A 14,654-nucleotide genomic window follows, 5' to 3' on the forward strand; every position below is an offset into this window, starting at 1 on the left:
GCAAATAGTAGCCTACTCAAAAGTAAAATTAATTTGGAATGCCATCGATATTGAGTTGAACTTTGTGAATCGCGCTCTAGACGGGGTTTCATTGGTATGGTTGAGGTTGTAAACCTTACCAGAAACTTTACTTAAGTGTTAGGCTACCTGATGCCACGAAAACATGTCAAGAAAAGTCGTATTACTGAAAAGGTCCTACACAAAAGGCGAGCTATCTCTGAGAACCATTCCCAGCATTGACCTGTTCATCAATGCCAAAGAATCTCATCTGCATTTCTATTCTTGCCAAGCTTGTATGTGGAAGTAACGCCCAACGGTCACTGACTTGATGAGCTTCACTGGGAAGAAAAAGGCAGTTGCCGCTCAGACGCGCAGCGAGGCTCCTGAATAAAGTCTGTGGCCGGGAGACCCCGTTGAAGGTCAAAGCCTCCTGTCACAGCTGCAGGTGGCTCGTTTCACTTCGCCTACATTTCATCACCTCTGAATTCAGCACGGATCTTAAAGGCATCGCATTAATTGGTTTCATTTCAAACATTAACAGAACGTTCCTGCAGCCCAAGTTGAGATGAAATGACCCGAGGAGGTTAGAACTCACATCCAGCTCTGCATCTGATGCAAAAAAAGTCTCAGGATCTCACTCTTCCTCAAGCTATATTGTCCAAAAAGTCATACCACCAACTTTTGGCTTTGACGGATAAAATTTGAAGCTCAACACACCAGCTTAAAAGTTTGAGTAGAGGACCTCAGAGGACCTACTATGAATTCTTCAATGATTTATCTTTCATAACACACAGATCATACTTTCCTCTCCCTAAACAGGTCTTTCCAAAGTCTGAATGGCTGGGGTTCCTGAGGCCAGTCACACTTAAAAAACATACAAACAAACATCAGATTGGTGTTGATCTCCCTTGTCTGTGTATCACAGAAAGGCCTATCTTGTCCCCATTCCAAAGGAGTAATTTATCTATATAGTTTTTGAATGCATTCTAGTCAAACTTGAATATGCAATGAAGAGCTGGGGCTTTGTGGCGGAAATATAATTAAGGCAGTGAAAGATGTAGAGGGTGAAGAATGGGGATGACATCAGGCCAATTTCACACTTGGCACTCGGATGGCCAAGCCAAAGCCAGGCTCTTGCCACGCAACACAGATCAAAGCACACTGCCAGTTCAGAAAAAGCAAAAAAGGATTTAAGTATGCTAATCTCCAGGACAAATATATTTTAATCTTGTTAGAATACAAGTTAACGCCACAGCTCAGCGGTTGAACTTTATAGTGAATTTAAGGGAGAGATCAAATTTCACTTACATTTTTTTCAATGTGTAGAACTTCTGGTTCATTCTGACTGACTTGTGTAATTTTACAAAATGGTTACTCATCCAGTTGATGTGATCAGCAAAAAAAGCATTGCATTCACTGAGGATGTCTCCACTCTAGGGCAGGCAATTCACTCAAGCTAGCATGAAAGCATTTTGTATGCATGGGAAATTGATGTTTAGTTGTCCAGTTCCCTTTGTTTGGAGTCATAGCCCACTGCACCTTAGTAACACTTGATCTGTCAAACTTAAGCTCAAAGCACATACACAGAACTGGGTAAACAATAGAAATAAGCTACTTTGTAAAGGTCACAACCAACTTTTTAAACCAAAAGCAGTTTTCTGAAGGGGGACAGTTACATACACACCAAATATAAGTTTAGCATGAAACAAGAAAAAAACCACAAAAAAAAACCAACGAAAAACAAATGATCTGAAAGCTTAATCTTTCAAAAACAGCAAAATTCATCTGAAGGTTCACAGTCTTCAACCATTAGACAGCTTTGAACTTATGATGGCGTTCTTCACATATTTCATTAGCTGATCTAGCATTTTTTGGAACCAAAAACATTGCAAAGGCAGCCATTTAATCCCAAGGTTACTAGCAATAATTAAAAAAAAAAAAAAAAAAAAAAAAAAAGAAAGAAAGAAAATATATATTTTCTAAATTATATTCTTTGGTGGTTTTCAAAATATGTTTTCAAAGTTCTTTTAAGATTATTACATTTAGGCAAAAACTGACCGATTTTGCTAAATAATAATAATAATAATAATAATAATAATAATAATAATAACCAGAATTACGGATTCATTTTTAAATAGTACAATATTACTCATTTACATCAACTGATCAAATATACAACAGCCAAATATTCTATTTCCCAAAAGAAACTTGGATTATTGTAGATTCCTGAACATTGCCTTGTGATATCTAACATTTCCCCACTGTGCACAGTCAGCAGACTTGTGTTAAACAATGCAATATTATTAGAGAAAGCAGTGAGTATTGTCATTTTCCCCCTCAGTGATTTGGCTGACACCCATATCCAAACCAACTCGCAGAGCTAAGCAATCATGGCGTCTCTTGCTCCTTTGCTCTCCCAAAACAGGACCTGCCCCTGTGCTGCTGCCACAGCGGCGCATGCGTAGTTCTGCATGGAGGGAGCTGTGAGGGAAGGGTGCGAAAGGCATGCCATCATGCTTACCCAGCGGCCATGTTCAAAAGCCCGACTTGGACAGACATGGGACATTAGAACGAAACAAGCAGACTGTGCTGCGAAACAATTTGGGACGACAAAGCCTATCTGTTTGTCGTCGCACCTAACCTGCCAGTTAACCATTCTTCAGACAAATTATTCTGAATTAGGAAAAATGTGCCAAGTATAAAAACAAATGACGCGTTTAACCACTATATTTGAAACATTTTAATTTCTTTTCATCAAGGGTGAACCCATCATAAATTACACCATAATACCATAGTTATAGTTCACTGAAACTAAATAGAGGTTAAAAAGAATTGACAATGGAATTAAACATTGAAGTTAAATGCCCTTGGAATGCAATCAATTTAACATCAATGTAGTTCTGCAGTTTTCTTATATATATATATATATATGTATGTGTGTGTATAAAAATGTAGTATGATCATTTCCAAGTAAAAATCAAAATGGAAGAGTGTGTCCACTACTCAGCAGTGGAAACTCGTTCATTTTTTTTTTAAAATACACTTTTCATTTCAGTATCTATTTGTAATACATCAAATCATTTTTATCATCATAATTTGTAGTAACCAAAATGTTCAAAACAGGCATACTTCAGGAAAATATTTGATGTCTCCAATTTTGGTCCAGGTTTTTGAGTGTTCTTCAGCAGACTCTGATGTGAAACTAAAGTTCACTGTGCTGAAAAACAGAGCTCTTACAGTGACCTGCATGTAAAGAAAACAACAAGACATAAAATTACTGAAGAATTTGATACACACACACACAAACACTAAAAAGCAGAGGAAAAAAAAAAGAAAAAGGCTAAGCTTTTAACTAAGGATATTTTTGAATGTTAAAAAAAATCTTTGAATTTTGTCATCTGTTATAGGCATTTGTTTGACAGACTTCTGAAATCCTATTTCAGTGTGACTTCTTATTCTTATAAAACTACTTGCATAACCAGATTAACATTACTCTCTAGGATTTAAATTTGGCAGGTGCAAGGCTGAAAAAAAAAAATCTTTATAACATCTAAAAATGTGCATTACATTTTAATTTACTAAATGCATTGAAGGAAGAAATTGAAAATAGATACATATTAGCCTAACTAAGAAAATGCAATTTCAGCATAGCGCATAATAATTTACCATTCATTTCTGTATACTTATAGCCAACAATAACCGTGATAATTCAGATAGTTGCACACTTTAAAATCACTTTCTAAATTTAGCTAAATTCTAGCAAAATGTCCTTTTAACATTATTCCACTTAGACTCTCAGTGCTTGCAGATTATAGTTTGATGAAACTAAAATGCAATGCTCCAAGTTTGTAAACTGCAGATTTTGCAGGAAATAAATGAATATTTTCTGAGGCATAATGTGAAAAAGGCTACATTTAGATCATACATCTCATAGGGTTAGAAGTCTGCAATCTGATTTAAAAAGAAGAAAATAAAACATAAATAAAAAATAATTGTTAAATAACAGTTTAAACAAAAAATGTCATGTTCAATGTCAAGCAAACTGAAAAAAAAGAAGAAAAAAAACCTTCAAAAACTGCATTGATATTTGCATGCACTAAAAGTGTAAAGAAAAAAAATGTTGAACACAACGGGAATTAAGTCAACACTATGGTTCAGGTCTTCTGCATTAGCATGCTTACTTAAGTGAATGAAAGAAGGTATATCACATCATACGCAAATACCTGATACTTCACTGCACAATGTCTTAGCCACATGGTCTGTCTCACTGGCGAAGAGAGAGATGATATCATCTTCCAACTCTTCCACAATGCTTTCACACTGCAATATATATACATTTTAAAAAATATTTAGTTAGCATTCTATAAGCATTTTGACAGAAAATAAGCAGAAATCATTCACAAAAGTAAAAATAAATTTACACAGTAATGGGCAGCCATCTTTAGTGCTACAGTGTTAGCAAGTCTGCCATCTTGGATGGTTCACAAGGCAACTTGCAGGCAAAAGGCATTAAGTCATTTTTACTATGGTCTATCATTACAGTTATCTTGTATATAAAAAAAAAATAAAAAATAAAAAATAAGAAACAGTCCAATATGAAAGCTTATAGCATGCCCTATAGACCTTGATCATTTGCATTTAAGAAAATAATTAACAGCAAATATAATAAAAAGTAAATAAATCAAATTAAATTTAAAGAACAAAAACAAAAACCAAACAGATTATTTATTGTAGAGCCATGTCATTGCATTTAGGAAAAAAAAACATGGTATAGATTAACAGATTTTATGTAAAGGTTTCAAAAGCTTTCAGGGAAAAAAAATGTTTAATAAAATATGATTTGTAGTGTATGATATTACACAATTGACATATTATTAAAAAAAAAAAGGATATTAATGTAATTTACATGTAAATTGTATGATGAACTGGGAGAATTTTGAACTAGGGAATTGACTTTTTTGTCATATCAAAATAAATACAAATCTATTCAATGACAAATATATAAAATTGATACTCACAGCAAACTTCAAGGCACTGGAACTCTCTGGTCCATCAAACTTAAAATTTTTGAAATCCGGAAAATTCCCGCCATCATTTCCTCTGGGTGCAAATCTCTTGTAGCTCTTTTCTTTGGTGTCCGGGTCCTCATAGAGAGCATAATCGCTCATGCTATTGCAAACTTCTTCCAGCAGTTCAGTTAAGTGAGTTTCGGACCTAGCAAGAGGAACCTATCGGAAAAAGAATTCAGAATAGAATTACAGAAAAACTAGTTGACTAAGTTATCAAATCGCCCCCTCTTCTTTTTAAAACACCACCAAAAATGTATTTCTTAAAAAGGAAAAAAAAAAAAAAAATAGCAGGGCACTGAGGTCACTTAGATGACCTTTTCCTTCCGTTCCTATTTAAACGCTTCCCCTGTGCCACGACGCTGACTTTTAACCTGCATCTCCAAAGTTGCAAAAGTAGATCCCCTTGCCTTGGCAACAGAACAAAAACACACTGTGGTGTCTAGACAGGTCAAGGTGCACCCTGCTCCCGCCCCTTTGGCCTCCCCGGAAGGAGAAAGGGGAAAGGGTGACGGGGGGCGGAGAGAGTGAAAGGGCTGGAGAGCGGGGGGTAAGCAGTGGGGAGGGGAGTTGTCAACAGCAGCCAAGTGCAGGGTAAACAGTGGAGTCCCATCCTTTGGTTCTCTTGGGCAGCTCATCTCTTCCACCCTCCAATGATCAAAGCAGGAAGTCTTCCTTGTCAGGCCAGTCAAAAGGCTGGCGGGGTTGGGGGCGAGGGGGTTATTGGAAAGAGGACAGGTTGCAGATGAGCTGGATTTTCTTGCGATGTAGATATATCCCTGACCCCATTGTCCCCTTTCAGACACAGTATGGACCCTTCCGGTCTCACTGATTACATTATGAGGTCGTCTCTACCCCCTCCACTCTTGTGAGGCTCGGTGACATAAAGAGGCTACCGTGGCTCGCTGCCATCTGGTCACAAATAAGATAAAAGGTCCCACGGAAGGACAGCAACCTATCCACACATCCCCCATCTTTTTAATGAAAAAGCTGAATGCGGATGGATGGACCGCAAGATAAGACAATTTATGAACAACTATGGATGCGAAAATCTGTGAACGAAAGAGCCGATCGCTTGACTATCGATGCGGAATTGTGAAAGAGATTAAATATTGTGCACCAGGACTTTTAACCCAAGCAGTATTAAACAATGTGGGTGTAATGTCAACCTCAGCATAAAGATTGATTATCATATTTGAGATCTATGCCAATTACACTTTTAAATTCAACTCATTAAACTTTAGGACACTTTAGGCTAACCATCAGAGAACAATAAGAGAGATTCTTTCATGCACAGAAGTCCAAAAGCAATAAAAATCTCGCCTTTGGATCTAGCAGAGGATGGCTTGTGTGCCGCATCTCTGCCGAGTCCTTATCATGCAATCCTGAAAATGGTGGGGAATTAAATTCCTCCCCGTAACAGTCTGAAGGGTTTGAATAGAAGCTGTCAATAAAGAATTTCTGTAGGAATAAAGAGAAGGGGGGCTTGGCGGCCCAGGCAGAGAAAAGGCTTCTCAGGGATGCCATCCTTCACTGAATTCCCATTGGAGAGCCAGGCATCATTGTAGTGTTGGGACACTGGGTATTTCATTTTTGCCGCCTTAATTCCCTAAATAAAAAATGGTTAAAAAGTCTAAAAATGCACACAAAAAAGCATACAGATTAGATATAGGACCCAATCAAAAGTTTTCGTTATTATTTATACATAAACTGACCTTTCAGCAAAAGCCGTTAAAGGTTATCTTTGTTGAATCTGCTAAAAACATGGGGGCGCATCGCAGGGGTTCACCTACAGCTTCTGGGCAAGTGAACCAAGCCAAGTATGAAAAGAGAAACAGGGAGGGATTTGGGGAGCTTTAATTAGCATTTATTTTTAAGTGAAGTCACTCTCAGGGAACAGCGAGTGAGTTCTGCTACACTGCTTCTGCTTTGCTTCCTTATTATTAAAGAGAGATGGGATACTCAGGATCCAAAGACCAAAGCAGTCAGATGGAAGAAGTCGACAAATGGATCGTGCTTCGTTTTCCGGCACCACTCTTATGGTGCTTATGTGTGACATAAGTAAATATTCCAGACGTATAACTTTGTAGAGTGCAAAACTATTTCACTCTTTACATTTATATCACTTGTTTACAGCAGCAGCTTTACTGTCGGCTACGGCTCTACAATCTCACTCTTAGCTTTCCACAGTCTGTAATTAAAGATAAAAACTCGATATTGACCAAAATCACGATGTTACAGCTCCCTGAGTCGCAATTTAAAGCATAATATGCAATTAAAACCCAAATTCCTGACTTCACCTCAATGAGCTGATAAATGACAAATTAAGAAAAAAGACAGATGCATGAAACAAAAAAATTAAGTACTTCATTAATCAACTGTTTCAACTGCAATGAAGCAAGACACACAAGATTTAACAGGTTTTCTTTCTCATCCCTAACAATACCTGTAATGTTAGTTTTTTTGTTTGTTTGTTTTTACCCAGACAGTGTGCAAAAATCAATAATAAAATTCATGCTTAAGTCCCATCATCAATTAGGGCACAGCATTACTCGCGTTACATTTCGCATCGAAGAGGCTGACAAACATATTTTACTCCCAGTTGAAGCAGCCTGAGAGGGGAGGGGAAAAGTCAGAACTGAACAAACACTTGTTATTAGGCAGCAGTTACAATCAAAAAGAGATTAACCCCTAATCAATAGTGGAGTCAGGGACCTAATGACAGTCCCTGGATACCAGGGGTCAGGGCTTAGAGTTCATTGGGTCTGACCTTTACACATTGACACCACTGTTGAGAAGGAAACAGTGAAAATGGCTCCCTTTACTCAAGTAAACAGAAGAGAACATGCTCATAAACACCAGGAAATATTAAAGAGCTAAGAAAGGCAACTAAGCACTAAATAAATACACAAATCTCGAAGGAAAATAAAACATTCAATACACAATTAAGTATTTATAAAAATATAAAAAGTAAAACTTTATAAGCTATATAGTGTAGAATATTTTCTAACATTCATACATTAGTGTATAGTAATTAAACTAATAGCTCATAATAAACGTAACGATGGTGAAGACTGCAAAGTTGGGGCACTAACAGGAAGGATACAAGCTCTATCCTAGCGACAGTTACACCGTTTCACAATTTATTACTAGTATCAATGCTGTGCTCTTGAACAAGACAAACCCCATGTTTGTCTTCATCACTCGAAGGGCAAACAAAGTTGGGGGTTTAAAAAAATAAAACTTCTGCAACTGATTCAGACTCTATTAAAAAGTTGTTTCGTTGATAATTTTAACTTTTTTGGGATTTAATCTAAACTATACTTGAGTTAAGAAAAAACTCTTATCGAATTTTAAAATGTCTCCGGCATCATAATATTTACATACAGACAAGGTCGTCTTCTTAAATCTATTTGCATGCTGAATTACCATTGGCCTTGTCTCTTTAATTTGTGCCTTCATCCGGCACAGTGATTGATTCTTATGTGCAGAGCTTAACGCAAAACCCAAGTTTAAAACCTAAATGTTTCAACAACTTTAACACTTTTCTCTTGTTGCCTTGCAAGCAAAGAAAATGCAAATCTAGTTCGCTTCGAAACTGCATGCAGCATTACCTTTGGGTACATTGCACCTAACTGGTAAATGCATTGGTAATGACAAATGATTGTGAAGCAATTAACACTGACTGAATCATACCTTTTTGTCTGTAAGACTTCCGTCGGGTTTAAGTCTGAATCCACCAACATGAATCGTCTTTTTTGGATCAGTTTGACTGATTGAATAGTTTAGTTCCTCTGCTATTGCCACACAGGCTAGAAAGGAAAGAAAAAAAATCGTTACAATCGATTTAATCACTTAAATATTCAATGGTAGGCAAAAAGATGCAGGCTTCATTTTTTTTTTTTTTTTATTAACAACGGCTCGTCTAGTATCTTGGCAATATACTCAAATCAAGACAAAATATTTCCAGCAGGAACAAACCTTAACTTCGTATAATAAAAACTTGTACATGCACTCAATAAATATGGCTATTCCTACAATTTCCTATAAGCAGTATTTACAGCAGTAATTACAGCAACATTATTATTTTTTTTAAATGTTGGATGCTTACTTGTACAATTAATAAACAGGCTTAGGTTTTTAACCATGGCTCGTATTCAAATCATCTGAACTAGAACCAAATTTGTATCAAGGAATACAAATTATTACCTGCATGTACTTTTTTTAATGGAAAAAATGTCAATGCCAAAAAAATTGCACTAGCTATGGTATGCTTCTGGTAAAATCTTGAGTTTGCTGGTGCTTAGTCATGCTTGCTATATTTCCATGGCAACTGTCAAATCTGGGCGGAGCTTAAAGTAGGCTTTATCTGAGCCAAGCTTTGCACCCCTTGACTCTCCAAAAAAGCTTGGTCCTAGCACTAGTTTTACCAAGTTTTTATTATCTCGCAATATGAGTAATATCATTTCATATTATAAACCAACAGGGCTTTTTTGAAAGAAGCTTAGTCCTGCAATGTGACCAGAATGGAATACACATCTAAATTGTACATTTACCATACAAATTAACTTCGGAATCCTCTGAAAGTAAGAAATGAAATCTATTCACATACAAGATAGTAGAAATAGATTGTTTCAGTGTTGGTTTCATGTTGGCCTTTCAAAAGATTTCTACATGACATTTATATTTATGATTCATCGGAAAAATTAGTCAACAAAATTAATAACCAATGAGACATATTTGCTTGTCTAAATTTAGAATAACAGTTTAGGGTGGAAGACACTTTATAAATGAAGGCAAGGAAAAAAAAAAATAAGTGAAATATCCAAATACATGTTTCAAATTAATATGGAAATTACAGTAAAAACATTCATTGACTAAAGACTTATACATAAAGACTTTGACATACTGTCAAGTTTTTGCTTGGAACAAACATCCGAAACTTGCACAAACTGTATCAATGCAATATAGCAGTTAAATATGACTACACTTATATTGAGTTTTATTGCTTTGAAAAACTGCAAGTAACCAATATGCAGTAAATGAAGTAAAGAATGCCGTAAGTTGTGATGCAAGTAAAACATACGAATAAATTTTGTAATTAAAACATTACAGAAAAGTCCAAACTATGGACTATTCGAATGGACATAAAAAAGTGAACTTGATCTGCTATGTCCAATTTAAAACAACATGAAAATATTCATTTATTATTTAGAGTTTACTTTGATTATATCAAACTCACACTGACACTGCTCAAATGCACTAAAAGCATTAGAAAATTTTTAAACTTATTTTTCCAAGATAAGAGATAAAAGGAAATCAATAGTACTCTTAATTATAGCGACACACAACTTCTAACGTAGGTCACACATGAATACAAACTGCTCTGCTAACTGAACTTTTTAACTCAGCAGGCTTAACTACATTTCATCTCAAAATGGAGGCTATTTTTTGCAGCAAGACTTTTTAAACAAGCATAATCAGTTGGCATTGAGCATGTAGTAATATTTTTAAAAATAAAAACATAGGGAAGGATTGGATTTTTTACAGGGCATTTTAGTCAGTGAAAAAATGTAATCCTAAACGAAACAATATTGTTGTACATGTTGCAGAAGGAGAAATACAAATAAATTTCACCTTGTTCGAACTCAATCAGTTCAGTTTATGTCCTGACTTTGAACCTTTTTTTTTTTAATCCGAGTAGAAAGATTTAGTAAATTTGGTATTTAGCAAGCAAATGTTTGTCTTTCCAAAAGGTCAAAGGTTTCATGGATAAATTAAGTGAAAAATTACTCAATTAGAATCATGGGGGGTTGGACAGAACAGAACCATTTAGAAAAAAAATTACGTGAATTAAGTCATTATGAAAAAAAAAAAAAAAAAAAAAATAGATTGATATACGGCTAACCATTAAAGCTTGATAAAACTACTTCATGATTCTGAATAAATTAGCATTTATTGTGCATGCTCCCTTTTATCTACTCTGATGTCACAAAATGCTTAAAAACATGGTGGTGACAAGTTAAAAAGAGTGGAAATCAAGTTTAAATTTAATAAATGTCTAATAGAAAAATTAAACAACTAGGAAAGTGTGCTGTAGTGACCATCTCACTCATCACCTACTATAGCATTACAAGTCATCTGTGTGTGTGTGTGTGTGTGTGTGTGTGTGTGTGTGTGTGTGTGTGTGTGGAAAGGCCACATAACATCAACTCACCTGAACAGTACAATGCTTTATCTTTCTTTGACTCTGTTCTATTGGGCAACATGAACACTGCCACAAGAACGAGGCAAACTTGTTTAATCCATGGTGACATGGTGGTTTCCTGAATAAGAAAAACAGTACACCACAACAACTGAACAACTGTATAATTGTGAAAATATTTAACTTTTAAACGAACAATCGGCTATTATACAAATATATCCAAATTGGCACGTACAAGTTATCAAACGGTTTGAGTGTTATCAGCTTTGCATATAATAAAAATACTGTCTTATGTTCACATAGCCCAGTGTGGACAAAAAATATGGGATATATATAACAGTGGCATAATACATCAGTGGTGTACTAAGGATAACAAACCTATGAATTACAATGAGTACACAATTGGTATACATTTTTAAACAAACAAGTAGCTTCTCTGACACAACAATGGGGAGTGCCAACATTACTAAATCCTTTAACAATGGTTTGAAAAAGTGTGGTATCTTGCTCAAGTGAGAATTCAAAAATACACAAGCCATAACACACCTCACAGGTATTATTTATTTCAAGTTTTCAAGATACAGCCTTAAAAAATGGGTTTCTATTATTATTTACAATCTGGGACTTTTTATTATTATTATTTTTAATAAAGTTCTGAATGAACTAGCGCCCCCAATTGATCTAAGTATTTTCCTTTCTAACAACACTATTGTGTTGCTAACATAAACACTGACTCATCGCAATATATGCAAATCTGTCATTTAAAAGAGTTAGGACACCATTTACTTGTCTAAATGTATGCATGTGGGCGAGTGTCACCTTAATAGTGCGCTCTGAATACTCTCGAGTAAAACTTGGTGCACACAGGTGTATGTGTTCTGCCAGCTGCACCTGTTTCACGTGTAAATGAGCAGCTCCTCCTAAAAATCTAAAATAATAAAACTAATATAGCTTACATATTTAGGACTGGAGAGCGTAGTGGCCAACCTGTCAAACTAAGACATCATGAACAGTCGATTAAGTGTTTACTGTCTTACCTGAGTCGCTACGTGAGAACAACAAGAGGTGAGTGAGGCACGGATAAAAGTTTTCGTTGCTACAAAAAATAAAATAAAAAACTACTGAGGCGAATTACAAGTTCGATATGAGGTAGCTTACAGAGAAGCTCAACAATCCGTATGAAAATGAATTACAAATGCTCTTCCTATACAAAAAGCAAAGACTATATACGTGCCGGTCTGTCGTGCTGCCACGACCAGCAACCTTGCTGGCCACACTGAGGATTGACAGCCGCGGCAACCAATGAAATCACAGAATTCTGACTTTTATCCAATGAGAGCAAAAAGTGCCTAGACATCAAATACCCGGATGAGAAAGTTCCCAGACAGACGCCACTCGATCAGATATCATTACAGTAAAATGTCAAGCAAGCATTGGTAGGAATCATCTGCTGTTATGTGAATAATCACATAATACCGATACATTTCAAAAATAATATTGGGTTTCCAGTGAAACAAATTAATACATGAAAAAATACTTTGTTTTTGTAACAGAACTACGCTTGAAAATGCTTTATTGCAGTGTGCTAAAATAGATAATATTGTTTCTTAATGGGTAAACAGAGATAAGATCATGGTTTAGCTGTATGGGAGGACGTAAATAAGTAATAGTTTTTACATTTGAAGACTTAAGATGCAAAAGCCTCTAAGTGCCGTCTGCAATTTTCTTCTAAAATAAGCATTTTTATCAAGCTCGTATGTTTAGGTTCAGTAATTCCACTTTAATGGCAATTAATAGGTCCTTTTCATCGCCATTAAAGTGAAATAACTGAACATAAACATACGAGCTTGATAAAAATGCTTATTTTAGAAGAAAATTTCAGAGGCTTTTGCATCTGAAGTCTTCATTTTTATAAAGTAATAAATTAAGTGTAAACATTGTTGGAACTTATACCTTTTATTTTGTGAAAACTACTATGAAAAGTTTGTTTTCTGTAAATTTGCATTGCCTAAATCCCTCTTTGGTATTGATGAACAAAGTCACAATATACATTAATGTATCAAATGAGTCATTCCATGAACGATTTGGATTTGGACTTTTCTGAACACCCTACAACATTAATGACATATTTAACTTCCAGAAAAACATATTTTCCCATCTCAGGCATCAAATCCATATTATTATTGGTCATTATATTAAGTTATGGACACTATGGGAGCTCTCTGAATATTATTATAAAATGCATTTGTGATAAAATCAACATTTTCCTATTAATCATATGTCTCTCACAATAATTCAGTAATTGCAAATACTTTTGCTATACTAAAGCCTGAAATGGGCACTTTTTGTGAAGGCAACCTCATCATTTTTGATCAAAGGTTTAACTTCAGAATTTGAACTAAAATCAGTATTCTTATGATTGCTCTGAACATTTCAGACAGAATTCAACTAACTTTAAATCACTTTTTCATAAACTTAACAAAATAATAATAATAATGTAGGTGTGGCGGGGTTGACTGTGATGGAGTTGTGATTTTTTGCCCAAATTGGCCACTGCTCTAAATCTATTGAATAAATGGAGAGCGCATGACATGCATGATATTAAGAAATCATGAATAACGTTGAAATAACAAAGATAATTTTCACAAGTAATAGTTTTCTATCTTTAATTGATGTAACGGGGTTGAGTCTCTAAGCTTGACCAACACAATTTCACAACATAATTTATTTATAATTATTAAAGAAGGTGGTGACTTGCCTGTGTCTGCTCACAATATTGTTCAGAAGACATCTATGATGTCACTTCCTATTAATGATGTCACATAAGTATCAGTTCATTATTGGTTTGTGTAAGGGGGTTGAGGGGTTACCGAGGTTTTAATGAATAATCATGAATTTACTGAGAAACAAAACATTACCAGCAAAAAAGCACAGATGGATATTTATGGGAATGGCAAAATGAATGGACTTTTTTCTCATTTTATTATTCATATCCCATGTACACTTTCATAGAAGGCCTTGAGGGACATGACAAAATAGGTGGTGTCGTCAACTGAAAAAAAAAAAAAAACATAAATATGAAGATAAAATATATGTAATGTTTTTAAACATTATTAAAGGAGACATTTCAATTAATACAAAAAGCTTTTAAAAAATATATTTTGGTGACCCAATAGATAAAATACACTGAAAAAGGTCAGAGGGACTCAAATCGTAGGCTATAGGTTTCGTGGAATGACTCAAATATAATTGAGTAAGGGAAATTAGGGAAAGGGCTAAAAAATATCAAATGATGCACGTAACAAAAGTTTTAGTTTAATTTTTTTACCCACAATTCCTTGCTATTGCATAGGTTATCTCCCGTTTTCATAACTTTTCACATT

General features: G+C 35.1%; 1 protein-coding gene across 2 annotated transcripts; it reads right to left on the reverse strand.

The window, feature by feature from the left end:
• Positions 1 to 2,725: 2,725 nt before the first annotated feature.
• cnpy1 (canopy FGF signaling regulator 1) lies at positions 2,726 to 12,586 on the reverse strand. 2 transcript variants are annotated; one of them, XM_048164202.1, is made up of 7 exons: positions 12,309 to 12,559; positions 12,091 to 12,199; positions 11,284 to 11,392; positions 8,763 to 8,878; positions 5,019 to 5,228; positions 4,224 to 4,320; positions 2,726 to 3,243 (listed from the first exon to the last, which is right to left on the reverse strand). In XM_048164202.1, exons 3-7 carry the CDS (start codon positions 11,381 to 11,383, stop codon positions 3,203 to 3,205), a joined length of 564 nt encoding a protein of 187 aa, XP_048020159.1. In that variant the 5' UTR covers positions 11,384 to 11,392; positions 12,091 to 12,199; positions 12,309 to 12,559; the 3' UTR covers positions 2,726 to 3,202. The 2 variants fall into 2 exon arrangements, with proteins under 2 accessions (XP_048020159.1, XP_048020158.1); XM_048164201.1 differs by lacking the exon at positions 12,091 to 12,199 and having other exon boundaries at positions 12,309 to 12,586.
• Between the last annotated feature and the right edge of the window lie 2,068 nt (positions 12,587 to 14,654).

This window comes from Megalobrama amblycephala, linkage group LG17, assembly GCF_018812025.1.
Source record: "Megalobrama amblycephala isolate DHTTF-2021 linkage group LG17, ASM1881202v1, whole genome shotgun sequence".
In the NCBI taxonomy this organism is placed as follows: Eukaryota; Metazoa; Chordata; class Actinopteri; order Cypriniformes; family Xenocyprididae; genus Megalobrama; species Megalobrama amblycephala.